Source organism: Hyalella azteca, unplaced genomic scaffold (assembly GCF_000764305.2).
Source record: "Hyalella azteca isolate HAZT.00-mixed unplaced genomic scaffold, Hazt_2.0.2 contig15186, whole genome shotgun sequence".
In the NCBI taxonomy this organism is placed as follows: domain Eukaryota; kingdom Metazoa; phylum Arthropoda; class Malacostraca; order Amphipoda; family Hyalellidae; genus Hyalella; species Hyalella azteca.
The window spans coordinates 24,707-46,358 of NW_025945045.1; the positions used below are offsets into that span (position 1 = coordinate 24,707).

The 21,652-nt window shown below is 39.3% G+C and overlaps 2 protein-coding genes across 2 annotated transcripts in view; both read left to right on the forward strand.

The window, feature by feature from the left end:
* The window catches only part of LOC108669420, a 16,800-nt gene extending 10,681 nt beyond the window's left edge, over positions 1–6,119 (forward strand). The window contains exons 7-11 of the mRNA XM_047884327.1: positions 27–213; positions 480–1,381; positions 1,857–1,979; positions 2,152–2,417; positions 2,680–6,119. Of these exons, the coding sequence (XP_047740283.1) occupies positions 27–213; positions 480–1,381; positions 1,857–1,979; positions 2,152–2,417; positions 2,680–4,453 (3,252 nt within the window). The 3' untranslated portion in view covers positions 4,454–6,119. The remainder of the gene's footprint in view (positions 1–26; positions 214–479; positions 1,382–1,856; positions 1,980–2,151; positions 2,418–2,679) is intronic.
* Positions 6,120–14,482: 8,363 nt separating this feature from the next.
* Positions 14,483–21,563, forward strand: LOC108669423 (DNA repair protein RAD51 homolog 3). The gene is made up of 9 exons (XM_018156753.2): positions 14,483–14,650; positions 14,840–14,937; positions 15,347–15,474; positions 17,502–17,608; positions 17,931–18,060; positions 18,912–19,043; positions 19,255–19,324; positions 19,731–20,126; positions 20,946–21,563. The coding sequence occupies exons 1-9, from the start codon at positions 14,524–14,526 to the stop codon at positions 20,982–20,984; spliced, it is 1,227 nt and encodes a 408-aa protein (XP_018012242.1). The 5' UTR covers positions 14,483–14,523; the 3' UTR covers positions 20,985–21,563.
* Positions 21,564–21,652: the final 89 nt, after the last annotated feature.

Here is a 21,652-nt window from a genome sequence, read left to right on the forward strand (position 1 = left end):
AGATGTGTATAAGAGACCTCCCACAGACGCTGACCCCCGAGGACCTGGCGGCGTCACTGACGGACTCTGTGTACTCGACGGACAGTCTGGACGAGGCGCCAGTGCTGCCCTGGCGGCCGCGGGGGGAGGATGTCAGTGTCAGCCGCTCCAGTGACTTGCAGCAGCAGCTCAAAGACGCCGTCGCCGCCCTCACAGTCCTGTTTGCTGAGAGGGGTGCGTGGCTGGGGGTGTTGCTGAGAGGGGTGCGTGGCTGGGGTTTTGCTGAGAGGGGTGCGTGGCTGGGGGTGTTGCTGAGAGGGGTGTATGGCTGGGGTTATTGCTGAAAGGTGAACTTTGCTTGAGGAGTGCGTGGTGGGGGGTGTTGCTGAGAGGGGTGCGTGGTTGGGATGTTGCTGAGAGGTGTGCGTTGCTGGGGGTGTTGCTGAGAAGGGCAACACAATCTCTCTCGCGCCTCGTCACCCCAGATTTTCTTCCTTCAGGTACAAGCGACGTCCGAGAGGCGCGTCTGAAGCGCATCCGGGAGCTGTCGTCGTCAGCGCACCTCTACGACAGCGCCAGCAAGAGCAACAAGAGCAGCCAGCGCCTCAGCACGGGCTCCCTCGCCAGACCTTCTGGGGCTAGCTCGTCTGCCCAGCCCAGCCAAAGCGCAAGTCAAGCTCAAGACAACGACGTGCAGGCAAACGATCCTCTTGAAGACCGGATCAAATATCAGCCAACTACAAGCGGGAGCCAAGAGGTCCCAGGAGTGTCTCAAGAAGTCGCAGGCGCATCTCAAGAAGTAGCAGGTGCATCTCAAGGAGTCGCATGCGCATCCCAAGGAATCCCTGGTGTGTCCCAAGGAGTCCTAAGAGCATCTCAGGATCATCAAGTATCGTTAGGCAAGTCTCAGGGTGCGGCCGCGGAAAGCCGTAATGCTGTGGTGCACCCCAACGACTCCCCTCTGCTGCAGCTGGTCCGTCAGATGGGGATTGTGTCTGCAACGTGCAGCACCCAAACCCCCTCCACCAGCACCCCTGAACTCGCCTCCAGGGATGAATATCGTAACCATAACAAGCGAGCAGACCTCTCATTAAGGCCTCATGCCTCGGCCACCTCTAGTCACCTTCCTCCCCACAACGACGCTAGTGATGAAGTGCCGCCGCTAAGTCCAGAACCTGACGTAGGAGATGGACGAAGGATGCTTGAGATGAGAGAGGGGGGCGACTGTGAGAGCCCCGGGGGGTCAGAGGGCGACCAGTCGTGGTTGCGCAACTGCGGGGGACCTAACGACTCAACGTCGACGGCGGTGGTGACGCTCAAGAAGCTGCTGGAGGAGGAGCGTCGCGCTGTGCTGCAGGAACGAGAGCTCTACACGCAGGCGGCTATCAGGCTCAACAGAGAGGTGAAAATTGGTGTAGCTTCAAGTCGGTTAATCTTCCTAATAATCGTTTCAAATAGGAAAAATTTTTATCTCCTAAATTAGTATGTTTAAATTTGAATTATATGAAAGAAATTTCGGTAAAGTATCTGTATTAAATAAATTCATCAAGAGCAATTTACTCGAGTATAAAAATTTGTGAAAAATAGATAGGACTAAAAATATCTTATATATTCATGACTTCAAAAATTTCAAAATCCGTATGTTTCTATGCTTGCCCGCGAAAATGGTAGAAATCGAATATGTTGTCGACCTGCACTGTTACACGTAATTTTTAGTTGATTTTTAGTGCTCAAGTTGCAAATAAATGAGCCGACAAAAGCTTAAAGAATAGGTAAATATAGTCGAACATTAAGTATTAAAATATATACCTATGCTATATGCAGTACAATAAAACTTATGGAATGAGTTCCTTAAAAATAATCACCTGTGTTTGCAGCGCGCGTTGTTCGAGCAAGAAAAGGTGCTACATCTTCGGCAGGAGTTCTTGGATATCATCCCCGACACGGACGAGGAGCCCGGCGCTGCCGCACTGTCTCCTCTGGACGCCGCTCTCTACCAGGTGTCTTATTGTCTGCTCGTGACGTCTTCCTCTACCAGGTGCCTTATTGTCTGCTCGTGACGCCTGCCTGTATTAGTCTCCTTATTGTCTGCTCATAACGTCTCCCTATACAGATTCCCTCATTGTACACGTCTGCTCCTGCCAGCCTAACTCACACCCTCACCTCCAGCAGGCGAGCCCCGTGCCTGCATGGCTCAGCCGCCACCACCACAAATCTTTCCAAGCAGACGACTCGCCTCCGTCTCCCGATGCCGTCCACTCGCCGCCCCCCGTGGTTGACAAGACGCGCCGTGGCGACCTTACAGTCCCTTTTTCTCGTCAACCCCGCAGCGTTTCGCAGCTCGCTGCCCAGCCTCACATAACCCCGCCACCTCCTCCTCAGTGGGAGCACCGACGACGACCTCTCGTGCTGGGCAAGAGGAAGTCCACCAACGCCAGGTCAGCTACTCGGGGTGCCGCTCTTAATCTGTGGATTTATGGTAGGTTTATTAGTGCTTTTTGTTTAGTGGTTTTCATTTCTCTCTGTGCTCCTTTCAGTATAGTTCTGTCATGTTACCTTTTTTGAAATATTTGAAAAAAATAGGTGAGATGTGTAAAAATAAATGATGTTCTCAGGTCTCGCTGTCATATCTGCATTTTTAAAATAGGGGGAATAAGAAGAAAGCTGTTTACTAACCTCGTGGATATTATCCGTTCGCAGGAACAACAGCGCAGGGTCCTGCGACGCTGGCAGGTCTCGCTTGAGTTCATCGAGCGTGGACGTGGCGAGGACCGTTTCCTCGCGGTCGTCCAACTCTGGCCGCTCCATGGGCGACGGTTCAAGTGATGTGAGCAGCGGCCTCTGCAGCGGGGCCCTGCATTCACGCTCTATTTCTATGTCCTCCAAGTGCTATAATAAACAGAGGACGGCAGGAAACAAGTCGCGTTCCCCTTCAGGAGGCCGCTGGTCCGCTGGTCGTGGCGAAACGCCGCGCAGTTTGTCTGTCAGCAAACTGAACCCCCGAGTCCTGACTCTGAAAGGGGCAAACCTCAACGACATTTCTACGAGCAAAACAAGCAGCCACACCCGCGACTCGGTAGGCGGCAGATCATACAATAAACTTCATGAATCTTTTCTGGCCTGCAGTAAAGAGATGCACTCTGTGGCCCTTAGCACAGTAAGTAAGGGAGTCAATCAAGCTGTCAAAAACCCTTCAAATGTTTCAAAGCAACCACCAACTCATCAGTCACTCAATGCCTCTGCCAGGTTCCATACCTTGCCCCGTTCTAAGAAACTTGCTACGTCAAGAACTGACGACTCCGATTTTAAGATGCGTAATCTGAACTCTAGCGTTTCTCAGGAACCCCAAAAAGATCCGCGTGATGCCTTGTACACCAACACCGAAGACGATTGGATGTCGTCACGAGAAGCAGCAGCGATCTCCCTGTCTATGCACGAGCCAAACGATGACGACCTGGAGCAGACTTATTTTCCCGCGGCACCCAAAGACAATGAGGACTTTTTCAGTCGTTGCCGAGATCAGCAGCAGTCAAATTTCTTCAGCAGTAAATCGCTTCCCAGGGTTCCCGGGAAGCTTGGGCTAAACACTCGTCGCTCAGACGGTTTTTTTACTGTAGCTGGAGAGCGCAATGCCGTGAATAATCCTGCCGACACTGGTGATACATCCTTACAAAAACGCAGACCAACAATGTTCAGTTACAGCAGGCCAAAGTCAGATTCGTTTAATCACGCCATCAACATTAATGACATGTATGCCTCATATCCTACCGATTTGCACTCGAAAACTGGCAACATCAACGCTTCGTCTGAAAATTTATCCCCCATGAGCTTATCTGGCTGCAACGGCTCGTGTAAAGAGTTTCTCAAAGTTCCTCAAAATGCTTCATGTCTTTGTCACTTACTGAGACGTAAAAAAATTTCTGTTGAGTGCGATATGGAAGGCTTCTTCCCTTCACCGTCTGCCTCCACTGATGCCTCTGACTTTGATGCTTGCGATAGCGTCTCGCAAACCACTTCGCTTAACGACCGCATTACAAGACAGCGCATCGACGATATCGAATCCAGCCTTGCCAAGCTCATCATGCAGATGACTTCCAGTGGAGGCAATCCAGCTGTGAGCGGAAAAGATGAAGGCAATAGCGTGCAGGAAGAATGCCATCAATTGAAAGAAAAAAGAAGACTAGAATCTGAAGGAGTGCCAAATACAAGGAAGTACCGCAGTAGTCAGCCGTCCGTGCGAAGTGCACCACCCACCTACGGCGGCAGTGCTGAACCTGCTCGTGGGTTGCCGCAGTTCTCGCAGTCGTCACACCACGATCTTCCTCGCCAGGAGGTGCAGTCGTTGAGTCGGCCTGCCCCTGTTGAAGATCTCACCAGTGAAACCGAACGAGTTTTACAGGCTCGCAATTTACTGACCAACATTAACGCTAATGACAATCTGCAATTAAGCCCGTACTCTGAGAGATCCAACTAGTCTGTCACTTCTGACTGAGGCTAAAGATATTTCCGGACCGCTTCCTATTCACGAATTTGTCTTCAGAAAATTTGGCTGCTCGTGATGCTTGCTTACTAAGCTAGCGTGCGCACAAATACTCGCCGTTTTTACAGAGGCGCTAATTTTCCTGACTTGTTGTAATTTCTCTAATTTCGATTCGCTAATTTCCCTGTTTTGTAAGTCCTGTGCTGATGCTGACCTTTGGTCATCGCTCAAGGTCTAAATTCAGTTCGTTTTTATCCCCCGTCCCCGTTTTATCTTGTTTTTCCTCTATATCTAGAGGATAAAATTTAAGTAGTGGCCTCTAGTCCTATGTCACTTCTACGAAGAGGCATCGTTTACGCTGAATAAATAATCGATATCGAGTTCGTCTTTGTAAATCATGCTCATTCTGAGTGCGTAGTGAACGTACTCGTTTTTCGTGTTTGAACTGTGTGCTTATTACAAGTAAATTATTTTTAGTCTCAAAAGAATATATTGCTAAGCAAAAGTGTGTGAAGCGGAGCGTTTTAATCGATGCCCCGCGTGGGACAAAATCAAGACAAAATAAATTATTTCCCTTCTCCAAATAACGAATACAAAACTATATTTTACTCTGATTTTAGAGGGATAAAATAGCGTTTTGCACACAAATGCTATGAAAATTGATTACATTGACAAGTGTAAATTCAGACATGTCGGTGTCTGTTAAGTGGTTTCCTCCATGCATGGTTATACGTTTTTGTTTTCTAACAGTGTTGTCTTATTGAATTGCTGTGTTTGTAATATTGATGACTATTATTTAAATCTGAACAATCGCCAGCATTAGTGGGCGCTGCCGCTTGCTGGGCTCATAACCCGCCTCAAGAGTCAAGTCAAGTAGCTAACAACATAATAGTTTGTTAATGCATCACATGACTGTAGCAAATGACTTATTTCTCTTCTAAAGACCCTCAGGACTGTAGCCAAGGACTTTACCCCTATTATAATGTTCTCCAGAACTGTGGCCGAGGACTAGAAGAACTGTGCACTCGAGGACTGTGGCCGAGAGCACCTATACAAACGCCCCACAGCCTCAGGACAGTAATCCCTACTAGTAACTTGCCATTAATCTAAGAAAGAAGTTCATCAGGACTGCTGCCGAGAAAGTACTCCTATACTTACGCCCCTAAAGATTGTCGTCGAAGAGTGGCTCCTATACTAATGCCTCTTGGAACTTGCTCCCGAGTAACGCATTGCAGAACAAACCAAAAGACGAGCTCCCTAAGAAACGCACCAGCTAATTTCTCTTTAATTAACCAATCTAGTCATGAGGCAATTTAAAGCCATTGATCTCTAGTCGCCTTAAGATCCTAGCTCAACCGTTGCGTCTTCTCGTGGTCGTCATCTATGATAATTTAGAATTTGGATAACCTATTTTCGTCCGTCTGGTGTCTGATTCCTGTATCTACGTGGACTCCAGGACTGATGGGCTCACTTGCATCGCCCTACCTATGCTCTCTATCTTGCTTACCGTACTGGTGTTGTCTTACTTTATCCTGTTAGAATTCTCAATAATTATTTGGATCTCGATTTGTAAGTAACATTGCCCGCTAGTTCCATCAAATGAACACACATTTGAGGCTGCTGATGTACTATGACAATAATAAAATCGAATATTAACGAAGTCATGGGGTTCATTTCTTCCTCTTCACCGGAATATCTTACGCTAGCTGCATCAAAGGCACCCAGCTCGAAGCGCTAGTGTTGCGTCTAACATGAGCGTCAACTGACTGGGTGGATAGCTAGAGGTCAGCATAGCCCAAGTCCACAGTGCGATTCATATACCTTCCCGAGCGTAACGCAGCCGAGCATCTTCACGGCTTTTGACACAAAGCGCCCACCACAACAGCGCCGTTCAGTCATAGGCCGAAGTGCATACAGGCCGGATCACAACTGGCCAGAGCGCAGCATGCCCTACCTAACCTAACCCAAACCTGCGCCGCCTGTTGCGGTAGGGCCTGTTGCGCACCGGCCAGTTGTGCATTCGGCGCTGTGAAGCAGTGGCTGTGTTGTGCAAAGTGAATTTACTGTTAGCCGGAGTTACCCACAGCTCATTGATCTGAGGCTATGTGTAGATATTGCATGCTGATGGTTGGCGTTGGGCCCAGGGCCTGTTTACGAGTCAATTTTTTTACCAACGGCTGCGCTCCCAACTGACTTGCATTGATGTCGCATGAGAAAAGCGAGACTGGGCGCGAGTCTTAATTTAATGAAATATAAGCATGTGTTAGGATTTAGGAACGATGGGGCTAGACTGTTTTTTTAAGAGTAAACTGCGATATTTCATGCAAAACTTTCAAAGAGCATCTGAACTGCGATTTATAAGTTGAAAACGAACATTTGGATAAAATCCTTCGATCACTGCGAATTTCGGCCTGTATCGCAATATACAGTGGGGGGAAATAAATATTCGTACACTTGAAAAATCGTATTTTAATGTATGTAAGTACACAAACTGAACTGGAGAAGTGAACTATATTATGTATAGAGGCGCATTGTATTCAAAAATAGCACCAATAGAAATTAAATCTCAATGCAACAAAAATTAATGCAACATGTTAAGTTCTTCGGGTCAAAAAAGTATTCGTACAAAACAACTTTTGACTAATATTTCACACCAGAACATTCCAGAATGTACTAGAAACATGTAGCACCTTCCAGTAATGTAATCAGTAACCATAGTTAACGTATTTTGCAACTACCAGATCATTCTGCAACTGCCCGTAGTACAAGAACTGTCTCTTATACACATCTAGATGTGTATAAGAGACAGATGTTGCATTGTTTTTTGTTGCATTGAGATTTAATTTCTTTTGATAGTATTTTTGAATACTATGCGTCTCTATACATAATTTAAATCACTTTTCCTGTTAAGTTTGTGTACTTACATACATTAAAATACGATTTTTCAAGTGTACGAATATTTATTTCCCCCCACTGTAACTCACGAATGAAGGTGAAATTTAAAAAATTTTCACGTGCTAAACATCATCGGTAAGTTCTGATGAATACATGTTCCAAGTTTCATTGTGCTGCATTTATTAGTTTGGGAGATATTACTTGATAATTGAATTTGGAGATTATTATAATAATAATAATGATAATAATAATAACGGTTTCAGCATTTATTAGGCCGTAGCCTGTCGCCGATTCTTAACATCACAGATCGATATATAACACACCTATAATCGATATTTAACACACTTCTACTTCTCCAATCGATCTGAAAATTTGCACACTGGCGTAAAGTCGGAGACAATGCATGAACCAATTGACAGATTAAATCATTTTGAAATTAAAAAAAAAAATCAGATAAAAATTAAAAAACTAATTCTATCTTCTACAAATCATATAATCGATAAGCAACATACTTCTGCCTGTCCAATTGATCTGAAATTTTCCACACTTGCGTAAAATCGGAGGCAATGCATGAATCAATTGACAGAATAAATAATTTCTGAAAATTTTAATTTCTTTAATTTAAAAATAAAATGTAAAAATTAATTTTTGTAATATTTGATAATAAAATTTGAAATTCATCGTACATGTGCCACATCGGAGACACTGGATTCTTTGGAAGTTTGGTCTTTAAAAAGTAATTTTTAAAGTAATTAAAAAGTAATTTTTAAACGCCTATTACTATTAAAACACTTCTCTTTAACTTCACTTCTTGTTTGTCTGTCTGTTACAAATCTTATAATCGAAGTTAAATACACTCCTACGTTATCCTATCGATCTGAAATTTTGCACACTTGCAGTTGGAGACAAGGCATGAATCAAATGACAAAATAAATAATGTTAAAAATATATATATTTTTTCAATATCAAAAAAACTGAAAAAATAATTTTTTCAGCTACAAATCTTATAATTTTTATTTGATACACTTTTACCTGTCCAATTGATCTGAAATTTTGCACACTTGTGTGAAGTTGAAGGCAATGCACGAATCAATTGACAGAATAAATAATTTAAAACAAATTTTATATATTAAAAAATATTGCAAAATTAATTTTTTTTATATTTTAAACCAACATTAGAAATTCATTGTAAATCTGTAACATTGGCATTTGGCAACACTGGATTCTTTAGAAGTGTTGTCTTTGAAAAGTAATTTGCAAACTTATATTATGTTCAATTAAAACTACTCAAAGTTAAATGGTTACGTTATAAAGTTATGCAGCCTTACTAAGCAAGCTCGTATTTCATTTTATTTTTGGCTCTCCTCGGCAGAAGTCAAATTTAATGCTACGTGATTCAATGCAGTGAATGTCGCGCCTTCCATGAAGCCAAGCTCCTAAATTATCGTTTTAAGTGTAGGTTTGTGTGTGGCGAATAGTTGATTGATTGGCGAATTATTGATCGTTTGCAGGAGGCGAACATTCGATCGTATACATATGGCGAATAACTAATCATGTTTACATGGCGAATAAGTGATCGCTCACACGTGGCGAATAACTGATCGTATGTGTATGGCGAATAATTAATCGTGTGCATGTGGCGAATAAGCGATCGCATGCCCGTGGCGAACAATTAATCGTATGTGTATGGCGAATAATTAATCGTGTGCATGTGGCGAATAAGAGATCGGTTGCATGTAGCGAACAAGTGATCGGTCGCATGTGTCGAATAAATGATCGTTTTCTTGTGAATGACCTGTTTGATTGATATAGCCTGCATGTGACTGATCGTTTGCATCTGGTGAATGTCGTATGTATGTCGTGTTTGTGAGGCTCCGCTAATTTTGTTTATAAAGAAAAAATCAGTCTACGGCCTTCTAAAAAAAAATCCGAGCTGAGAATTAGACTTTCCTCAGTCGGGCTCACAGAGCATTAATTATTGTTAGAATGTAATGAAGGTTTGGTCAATGCATTTCTCCTCGTTCGATGCTTTATGAAAATTTGTGACAAATTCTGCATAAATTCCAAATTGTAATAGTTAGATAAAGTGTGGGTTGTTTTTAAATTTATATGGAAAGTCAATTCTACTTTAGAATAGGAAATGACGGATTCGGTGCAACTTGTCATATGAACTAAGCATTTAAATAAAAGAAAACGCCAAAAAAATTAATTTTGTCTGCAGTGAAAACTTATCGGAGTCCAGCTTCATCATCAGTATAAAAACTTAATTAATACGATTTTGATCAAAATAGGAACTCCAAATTGCCTAAGAAATGCAAAACCTATTGATTAACGGTTTCAAGGTGATACGAACTCATATCGTTTACTCAGGTGACGTCATAGTTTGAAGAAGGTGACAGAGTACCATGGGTAGCTATCGCTATAAAAGTTTCACCACGATGGTATGCTGCTTGCTAATCTATCCATCACAGCTATTTTTAACCGTCCAATTGTCAAACTCCGAAGAAGAGGATCAACAATGATTGAACCGTTACCGATGGCGTGAGCTCTAGGTACAAGAGCAGCCACTTAAAGTGCTACTTTCGAGGTAGGTACTACTTCAAGATCCCGAATAAATTTATCGAACTGAAACTTTAAAGGCGTGCTGCGTCTAAGCTTTACCAGGATTTCTAAGTAGAAGCCGAGCCAACTGCCACAACCAAACATGATTGAGGCTGCATCTTTCCATCACAGAAGACCCGGTGCGGTACCGGGTACTCAATAGTACCCGGTACTCTATCGTCCCCTTAGATAATATAATTATTAGAAATGATGCATGAACGTGCGTTGATGTACGATGGCAAGTGCGGATCCTAGGCCATCAAAGTTCGTTAACGCCAATTAAGTACAACAGGCCAATTAAGTACAACTAGGCCAATTAAGTACAACAACAACATATGTGCCTGTGGCCTGTGGGGGGTGCTAGAAATTTACTAGGGAGCCAAAGGGGGCGCCAGCCAGAAAAAGTTTGGGAACCACTGATTTACCCATTATGCTTTGCCTCAAATAAACATTTATTCTAGTTCCATTTACTAATATGGTACTCGTCTTCTTTAAAGTCCTCAAATCCTGTTCAGAGCTACATGAGATGATGAAAACTGATCTCTCTTAAGAGAGCACTGACTAGCTTCATCCTTCATGTACCAAGAGGCTAAAAACTTAACCAGCAACAAGCTCTTGACCTTGAGGCCCAATAGTCATCCATCAGGCAGACCTGTGGCCTGTGGGCTGTGGCTCTATGTTCACCCTGTGTGGACCCCCTGCAAAGAAGAAGAAGAGGAATCATGGCATTATATGATGGCAATGATAGTAGCTAATAATATGAGTTTGAAAATTACGTACTTTTTAAAGACAACACTTCTGAACAATTCACTGTCTTGGATGATACACATTGAACACATGTACAATGAATTTGTAATTTTATTTTCAAATACTGAAAAAAAAATTATTTTTCAAAATTTTTTTAAGATATCTAAATTTTGTAAATTTTCTAAATTATTTATTCTGTCAACTGATTATGCATTGTCTCTGACTTTATGCAATTGTGCAAAATTTCAGATCAATTGGACAGGTCAAATTGTGTCATAGGGTAAACGCGGTATATTCTTGCACATTAAGGACGCATCGAGAAATGAAAAACTATAAAAAATAACCGTATGCGTTACTCAAGTTCTGTTTGCTTTATGTGACTCTCAAAACACCGCACTACGTGTCAGCAACAACGAAACATCACAAAATGTTGCCATATTTATTTCAAAGCCTTTAGAATGCAAACCTACCAAATCCCTATATTCCGTCACTGTGTGTGGCAATATTTGGCACGTGGTGAGGCGTATTCCGTCTGCGCTTCAAATTCTACTGATACGTAATGCCGTCATCCACGTGTTCGAATTCCGTTCACTGTGTGAGCTGCAGGCTGGAATTCTAAGAATTAAAGACAACACTTCTGAACAATTCACTGTCTTGGATGATACACATTAAACACATGTACCATGAATTTGTAAATTTTATTTTCAAATATGGAAAATAAAATTATTTTTCAAAATTTTTTTAAGATATCTAAATTTTGTACATTTTCTAAATTATTTATTCTGTCAATTGATTATGCATTGTCTCTGACTTTATGCAATTGTGCAAAATTTCAGATCAATTGGACAGGTCAAATTGTGTCATAGGGTAAACGCGGTATATTCTGTCACATTAAGGATGCATCGAGAAATGAAAAAATATAAAAAATAACCGTATGCGTTACACAAGTTCTGTTTGCTTTATGTGACTCTCAAAACACTGCACTATGTGTCAGCAACAACGAAACGTCACAAAATGTTGCCATATTTATTTAAAAGCCTTTAGAATGCAAACCTACCAAATCCCTATATTCCGTCACTGTGTGTGGCAATATTCGGCATGTGGTGAGGCGCATAGTGGCAAACCAGAGCTTTTTTAGAATCAGTTCATTTTTAATTTCCTCATTTACTCATGATTTAAACCTATTTCTTAAGTATGATAATGCTAGTACCGGTATCCATGATACTTTAATGGTCTACATATAGGACTCAAAAATGAACTTGAGGGAGAGTCTAAAAAACTCTCTGCTTTGCCACTATGCTTTACTTGTCTACTTATAGGACTCAAAAATGAACTTGAGGGAGAGTCTAAAGAACTCTCTGCTTTGCCACTATGGTGAGGCGTATTCCGTCCACGCTTCAAATTCTACTGATACGTAATGCCGTCATCCACGTGTTTGAATTCCGTTCACTGTGTGAGCTCACTGAGCTGTATTGGAATACAACACGGCTTTGAATTAGAACACTAATGAATATTGAACACTACTTAATTACGCTTTTAATTAAAAACTTTCAAGCTTTTAATTAAGCAAATTTTAATTTTTGTACACAGCTTGGAACGATCTGTGTGTGTACAATTAAAATTGTGACGGAATTAGTTTTCATGTGTCTAAATCCATTTCTCAACTTAATCATCTATTAATTTATTTACCACTTGAAATCAACGCAAATGTATGACGTCACCATTTCAACCATCAACGAACGCATGGAACTAAAACAAAGCTTAATATAAAGGAAAAACTAAAGAGGTGACGGAATTACCCACGATGTTGGAATATACCGCGTTTACCCTATATGGATTATAAGATTTGTAGCAGACAAAATTATTTTTTATTATTGAAAAAAAAATTTTAAATTTCTAAAAATATTTATTCTGTCAATGGATTCCAACTCCAACTTTACGCAAGTGTGCCAAATTTCAGATCGATTGGACAGGTAGAAGTGTGTTTAATATCGATTATAAGATTTGTAGCAGACAGACAAACAGACAAACAAGAAGTGAAGTTAAAGAGAAGTGTTATAAAAAGTAGCATTAATTGATTTTAATCCAGCACAAACTGATTTCCATTCCCATCACTGCCTGTCCTCCTCCATAACTAAATGCAAGCTGGTAAAATTTCATACTTGCAAATAAAATACAGCGGTTGTAGCTTAAAGAATGTGTGTTTAGTTCAGAGTAATTGTGTTCATAGAACTATGGCAAGTAAATTTTATTTATCTACCCTAATACAAATTAATTGGTAATACAAATTACAAGATATATACCGTCAAATGGGGTAAAAAGGGATGGGCGGGGTAAATCGGGACGCGCGTCCCACATTTCGTTAAAATGTTGTAGCAGCTAAACTAATCAAAATATTGCAAAACTAAAAATAGTGGCGTAAACTTCAACATTTTTACTATCTATTATGTATAATGCTAGACAAGAAATCAAACATTTGCTATCTCTAAAAAATCGCTGAAAAAAAGTGTGAACAGTGCAATTTTGGAAAAGTACCTCTGCTAAGGTCTAGAGCAAAAAAAATATTCGCCGTATTAAAAAATTTTACTTACATAAAAATTGCACCCAGGTGTTGGCTTGAAAACATAATTGACGGAATTTGCCTATCTCATTGAAAAAAATGGCAGCCATTTCCGCACGGCGAGGCTACTCGCCACTCTGGACACCCCCCTTAGGTAATTAGGGACACCCTTAAAAATGCATTTACAGTAGAACCTCAGTTAGCAAAGGTTCCAGTTAACGAAAAAATTGATTTTTGTTGTAAATTTTGATTACATTTACCTTGCTCAGCGAAAAAATTCACTTATAAAAAAATTAGTGCATCATTGGTTGTCACAAAATTGTACATAGAATACTATATATATAATTGTGCACCGGGCATCATAGAATGAAAAGTAATTGACCTAAACTATGATTTATTTTTCCAAAACATATGATGGTTGTCACTAAAACATTATTTTCTGTTTCAGGTATGTTTTTCACAATCTTTTTTGTTATAGTGAAATCACTTGACTCGATTAAAATTGTGCGAAATTACAAACCATCCTGTAAGCTTACAGATAGGTACAGAAGTAATGCTACATGGCTGCTGATATGAAGCTTGCAGTGGACAAGGTCGTTATCAATGCTCAATGGCATGTCCATGCATGCAGTAATACAGTATCACATTAATAATACGGTAATTAGTGAATATGGTAATATAATATCAATAATGGAAAAACGAGTAAAAATCACAGAAAATGTCATTTATTTTACATCTACATCATCTACAATGAAAGAGGAGGACTTAAAAGTACTGTTAGTAATGGATGAGTACACTCTGCTTGCTTCAAACGTTTTAAAATTAACTTTTATTGCAAGTGTCCCGGATTACCCGTTCCCAGGGGTAAATCGGGACGGTTTTATTTTGCATCTGGCACCTTACAAATAGCATATGGATTTTTTTTAAGATGCCATTGGATAGCCCTCACAAAAAGCTATAAAATGAGCCTAAATTTGTTTCTGAAATGTTTCATGGTAAGAAGTTATTAACAAAAAATGCTCAAAACCGTCCCTTTTTACCCTGTTTGACGGTGTTGCTTTTGTGATGATAATATTTTTCAACAAGTTTAATTTCCATAATATTGAGACATGATAGTATTCCATCTGTTTGCCATTATCATGAATAATTCTTGCATTTTATCCAAAATTTCTATAACATAAATAAAAATAATAACATAAAATAAATAATATAACATAGTTAAATTTTGTGGGGAACAGCCATTTACAAGTGATTGCAAACAATGAAGGAAAAGGAAAGGACATTGATTTCTTTAGGACTGCCTACTTCAGTTACTGCAAGACTTCATATGTGTAATCTCATTAAGGTTCATGACTTGCTAGATTTTTCTCCAACACATTTGTCTGAAGGTGAGTGGTGAATGCAAGCAGTCTTTGAAGGTAACTTTATTATTATTTAAGATGAAGAAGATTATTTGTATATTAAAAAAATATATAATTGTGGTATAGTATATGCAAAAATCATCTATTTCCTCTATTTTTATTTTTATTATTATTATTTTTTTTTTTGCTTCATCTAGAATATTTTGTTTTGTTCAGTGACTGGCTTGAACCTGATGGACTGTTGTGAAGCTCTCCGTCTTTGCTCCTCTGTGTCTTCAGAAAATGCTGGCCAAACTGTTCTTGATATGATAGAAGTGAGTGCTGTGCCTCTGATATTTTTCTCTCTTATTGGTTGTATAGAATCTAATTTGAAATGATCACTCTTCAATCGTTTTAATGACTAATTCATCCGAATTTAAGATGTATTTGAATGATTTAGTTTTGATGCTAATGCTATTGATGAGAAGAGGATAGCCCAAGCTTTTATTTGATTATAGGTTTATGACTAAATGAGCATCATATGTTGTACTGTTTTATGCAAGCCTTTCTTACTAAAATTGTTGGGTTTTTTAGTAATGGTTGAAAAAACTCCGATAAGTTCTTATTAACTTGTAGGTACTATTGCAGTAATGAATTTTACTGTTTTTTTTTTTTTTTGCCACTGGGCTTTCATTTTGAGTTGAAAAATTTTTTTATTTGATTTTAATGCTTGTTTTTTTTCAGGAAGGTGGATCATTGAGTCACATCATCACCCTGTGTCCTTCACTTGATGAGGTTTTGGGTGGTGGTGTCCTTCTAGGTGCCCTCACTGAAGTTGTTGGCACTCCAGGAGCTGGCAAGACCCAACTCTGGTGGGTTGACTGGAGTTGGTAAAATCCTTTCATATGAGACTAGTTATATTTCATCATTTATCTCTCACCCAGTCTGCTCATCATATCAGAAGTAAAAGTTAGAGCACACCAGAAGTACAGTTTTGGAAATTTAGCTCTGAAGTTTGCTCGCCCCCCTCCCTGAAAAAAAAAATGTTAAGTCATTGCTTAATTATTGTATGAAGCAAAATCATAAGCATGCAGGGCAAAGTTGGTGTAAATTTATCCTGGAATTACAGAGAAAAATAACACCATTATGCATCATATCCAATAGACTAATGCATTTGGACAATTTTCCCACTTGAAACAAGACAAGGTTCGTCCCAGTTAGGGATAATAATCGTGACAATTTTCAAATCTCTATGTTAATTCTGCAACAATACCAAGACAAGACATCCCAGTTGAAAGGAGACATAACAAGATGTACTGGTTAATTCTTAATTTGAAATTTAAATAATGAATTGTTTCACACATTATCCAATTAAAATTTTGTTGGTTTACAATGTTCCAGGTATATTACTATGTAAAATGATATTGCTGTTGCCCATCTAGCAAATATGATAGGCCAGAGTGAAATTGAAAACACAACTAATTATTTTAAATGCGCAGCAGAAAAAATTACCTATTACATATTTTTATGTCATTTCGTTTTTGATTAAAATCGGAAAAAGCAAAATTTTGTGCAACTGAAAAGCTCATAAGTCTCTTAATTCTGAATGAATCAGCTTGGAATTTTGAATATATCTAATTAATAGCAAGACTCCACGGTAGAAATCGATGCAATCTTTTGTGCTACTTTGCTTCTTATGGAAGCTATGGTCAGTTCTAATCGTCACCAATTATCAGGCTAATGGCCTCGTGTACAGGGGTACTGCCTGCTTCAACAGCAAGTAGAGGCCAGTAGCTGCTCATTGTGAGCCTATGTCCAGCCAACAAGTTTTTGCGAAAAAGACATCTGCCCGGGAAATAATTATGCATCGTTTTAAAAATGCATTATTTAAAACTGAATGACTGAGATGCCAAATGCAGAAGTTCAAAGAGCAGGAGATGCTGATTGGTTGGGACTTATTAACTCATCTGCGGTAGGCTACAGGTGGTTATGTCACGAGAGACTTCCTACAATGATGTGCTGGTGTGTAAACTGTAGCTTTGATAAGCGGACATCGTAACTTACATCCTATTAATCTATCATTCTCAAACGGGCCTTGGTTATTAAAATACAATGAAGCCTTATCTTCATTGCAATGTTCTCAAGTTCATTTAATGCATAATAAAGTCTCTTTTTTGCCCGGCTTTATGTTTGTCCAGCCTTAGAGCTCACCAGCGTTAGCAGAAGAGAGTATATCTATGCATGCTCGATGTGTTGCCATCATTGACCTCATAAATTTTGCCACTTAGTGCATACCTTGTGACAAAGTTGTGTAATAACAATTTGCGTACGGTATACCTGGTTTATACTTTGGTCGTCATGGGTCTTGCCTTTCCTTTGCACCTCAAATATTCCTAGATGCCACTTTTGATTTGTAGCACGTTGCAGGGCTTGAGAATGCCCTTCCGCACTCTCCTAAGCGGCTGATGGGCGGCACTGTGTCAGCCGCTCGGTCTGCGTTATACCTATCTATCATATAGTTTCATAATTACTGGGACAAAAGTTTCAGAGCCCGGGACACAAGTATTACAGCGTTTCATACCTTTATTCTGGGAAAATGTTTTCGCTTTGTCCTGTTATTTTTATCCCAGAAATTTCTCCTTTCGTTATCCTAGTTAATTTCGAGAAAATTGTTCTGAGATGCAGAAGTGTAATACCCAATAAGAAAATATAACAAACCTGTAATGACATAATTGTATTTTAATAAAGTTGGTACAACAATAAGGTAAATAAGATGCTCTTAGTTTTAAAGCTTCGAGTGTAACTCCAATCATCTTGAATGCTTCACAACGGAAGTGATCATTAATTTGGAACTTTCTTGAATCTCAAGATTAAAGTTTATTGATGGGTTTGACTTTAGTTTACAGTTGAGTGTCAGTGTTCAGCTGCCGAAGTGGTGCCATGGTATGGAGGGAGAAGCTGTATTCATAGATGCTGAGGGCAGCTTCATTGCATCCAGACTACTTGGTAAGACAAATGCTAGTTTCATTTGTCATACAAATGATAGTTTCATTTGTTATACAAATGATAGTTTCATTTGTTATACAAATGATAGTTTCTATTGGCTTCAGAATCAAAGTTCGTTTTTCAGCAATATCCGATATTATTTACTTGTGCTCAGAATTGAATTTGATAAAATTTTATTCCATTACTGACCCTTGCAACAGGTCTTTAAATTATTTACAAAATAGCTATTAATTAATTAGATATTGGTTCAGTAGTCACGGCTATATTGAACTAGCAATGCACGTAATTCTTTATTTTTTGTACAATATTTTTTTTTCTCCAGAAATTGCTGACTCAGCTGTATCTCACTGTGATCAACTCCGTTCATCTGATGCTTATCAGAATCAAGACAAGGAAGAAAATGGGTCCTCCTTTACCTCAGAGTCCATACTGAAGAATGTACATTATTTCAGGTTGGTTCCAGTATTTTAAACTTTGGTTTCTGAGGATAATATACACGTGTCTTCTTCACTCCGGTACTTTAAATCTGTGATCAAATTAATTTCCATTGTTATTTAATGAACCTTGGTATATCCGTACATGAACAAGTGTGATTGTTTTAGCATTGTTAGGCTATAGTAGTTCACTGTGTGCTTGTTTTTCTTGCTTTGCGTTTAATGTTAAGCAATGTGTCCTCAAATGAAGAAAATATATAATGAACGTAAAATACAAAATGCTCCATCACCAAACAAATAAGAAAAGCTGGCAGTCTAGAAATTAATCAGAATTATTTGAAGGTACGAATGTTTGTTCCAATTAAGTTGAATTTTTATGCTTATGATTTATTAGTTAGAACTTAAAGGTTATAAACTGCCAGCAATATTTTCCATCAAAGATCTGTTTTTAACGATAATTTAATACGTAATTTTTAATGTGTATTTTTTAATGTTAGAAATATTAAGCATTTTTGTGGGAATGCTGAACAGCTATGCTCACATTCTACTCTTGTATATATCTACAATCGACATCACAACTATTCATTGTAAATTATGTAAAATGAATAAATGTTAACTTTTAATACGAGATAAAAAGCCAACAGGGAAAATAGGCTCAGCATTCGCTATTTGCGTGAGGCTGACTCAACCATATCGTAGTTAATATACAAATAGCCCTTGCCAAATATAATATTAATAGAACAGTAAACTTGGCCAAAAAGTCTCGAATTTGCTGCGCTCCTCCTTTCCAGGGTTCAGCACCCATTAACAGTTTGACAAACGAAATAAAATGTCACTGCATAGTCATTCATAACTTACCGATGTTTCAGATGCCTGTCACAACTCAGTGTGGCTTCCTGCGTTAAGCTGTTGCCTGAATTTATTTCCAAACATCCTCGGGTGAGGATCGTCATCATTGACTCCATCGCATTCCACCTTCGTCACGACACCCACGACAACAGGTGTAGAAAAAGTGATCCGACTTTCGTTTCGTTTCAAAATCTCTTAATAGTTCAGCTAAGAATGGATCACCACTTTGTCTCTAGAATAATTAATTCATTTTTGAATGTAATAATTTGAATAATCTTCTGCAAGCGTGTCCATTCTTCTATGCTGTAGAAGAAGTTTCTCCTGAACCGATTAACTGCAGAAATCACGTAACTTTGATTGCAGGATTCGAACAAGCCAGTTGTGCTCCATTACTCAAGATCTTATCCAACTAGCAACGAATCATCGAGTCGCGGTTGGTAATTTCACCGTTCGTTATTGAGGAGTTACTTCATCTGTCGGATTCCAACTATCTTCTTTGCGTTTATTCAACTGAAGCCTTACATATGGATTGCAAAACTTTTGGTAAATGATAAAATATATGTTTTCGTATTTTAAAGAAATGAGCAAATGATCCACTGATACCCCCGCCAAACGCAGTTGCTGCATCATTTTTATTACCGTACCTAATGATGATCTGAAGTTTTGTTTCAATTCAAGTAGCAAGACTTTTAAAACCACGGTTGATATAATTTTCTTTCAGTTTGCTGAGCTCTCTTTTTTTATGCTAGACAATGCTTCTCTCATGCACGATTTATTAATTCATGCCACCGGCCTATAAGGCAGCTTCAACAAACACCGAATTGCTTCAACTTTTTCAGGTGGTTGTCACCAATCAAATGACGACTCGCATCGCACATATTGACTCTAAACTCATGAAAAATTCCGAGTGTCTGAATGACCGCGTATCGGACGATGAAAAACGTCGGCGCACTGCCACCCCTCATGAGGAAGAGATGACTGAAGGCAGAGATCTCAATTCGAGCCCAAACAAGGAGAATCTAAAACGTAAATTGAGCGGTGCGCGGAGTGACACAATCTCTGTCAGCGAGTCTGTGACTACTAGGCGTGAAACGAACGCCACGTTGACGCCCGCCCTGGGGGAGAGTTGGGGGCACTGCGCTACTATTCGTCTGTTGCTTCGCTGGCAGCACGGAAGAAGGAATGCAACGCTTCTCAAGTCTCCCCATAAAGCCACTGCTTCCTGTTCTTATGCGGTAATTTATCCCATTTCAGTGTTTTTAATAACTAAAGCTGAGTAACGCGCTGATGCACATCATTAATCAGGTCATACATAACGTGTGGAAGTGCTTGAAACATTTCACAAAGTTTCATGATAAATTAGCTATGAGATGTATTGAATATTCAAATTATAATTTAAATTGAAAATTACGTTCGAATCGTCACTCGTAGGAAGTATGTTCTGTTTGTCACGACTTGCTTCGGCCTGCAGCATTCCACGAATAATTGTTAAAATCTAACACCTTGGAGAAGACAAAAAATGCTCCTTGATTTTCAAAAACGTCAAAAAATTTATTTCAGACGCGACACTCATTCTTGCCAGCCAAGATAAAAGTGAACTGATAGCCAAGCTTGGTCTTATAATAGCAAGGCATGTCATGATGAGTTCGTATGTAATAAATATTTTTTTAACTAAACTACACTGTCAGTAACTTAACCAAATTTCACGGCCACGGTTTCAGGTTGTGGCATTGTGGATATCGCAGAGCTCTTTATAGACGAAAGACAATTATTTTTTTTTTTTGTTCTCTTGGTCTGGTATATTCACGAGTTACCGTTCGTTCTAATAACTATGTTAGAAATCATGATATTATTTAAGATAATTAATTTGTAAGCATCTGACGTCAAAATTTTATTGTTAATGAAGAGCCAATATTTTCCTTTTGGTTGCAGCGTGCCACTTTATTGTGACAGATATTTGAATTGAAATTTTGGTAACGCAGTTTACTGTACAATGTAGGGCCTATTGAACAAATTCTGCTTCACATTTTCATTATTGACTCTTCATTTTTCAGGTCACAGCTGCAGGGATAAGAGGACTATTAGAAACTTGAGTTCAGGTGCGCGCTCATGACTTTTATTTCAACAAACCACAAAACTTTATTTCATCACAGCACCAAAAAATTTTTAGTACTGCAATAGCATATCTAGATGTAGGTATTTTCAAACTTGATCATGAGCGAACAAATAAAAATGTGCCTATCAACTAGGGATAGTTTATTGTACTAGACTGACTAACTAACGAGTCCCTCATCATAGAGCATATATTTTAAACTAAAATCTAGCTCTAGTAACGTTCATGGATGCAAAAACCTTGAGATGCTACATCAGGTTACTCCTGTACAGTTTTCTTACTATGTATCGTTCAAATCAGTGGCTGATTTACACCTTAAACATTTCATGCTATGAGCTTAATGGACTTACAGCAATCCAAACAATAAACGTAGATTAACAACGTCGCAAACTGATAAAATTTTAATCTTCAAGAGCCGGGTCACATACTCTGCCTGCATTAATTTCAGATTTAGAAAAAATCTGAACTGGGGCGATACTCCCAAAACTCGCAAAGTGAACTTAAGTAATTACGCTATATTTTCTTGTCTATGATTGGCGGATTTTGCTTGAAAGGCCGTCACTGATTGGCGGATGAACTTACGATCTCGCAACTTTTTTTGAAAGTATAGGCCCGGAAGCTTAACTATTACAATGATACACATCGAAA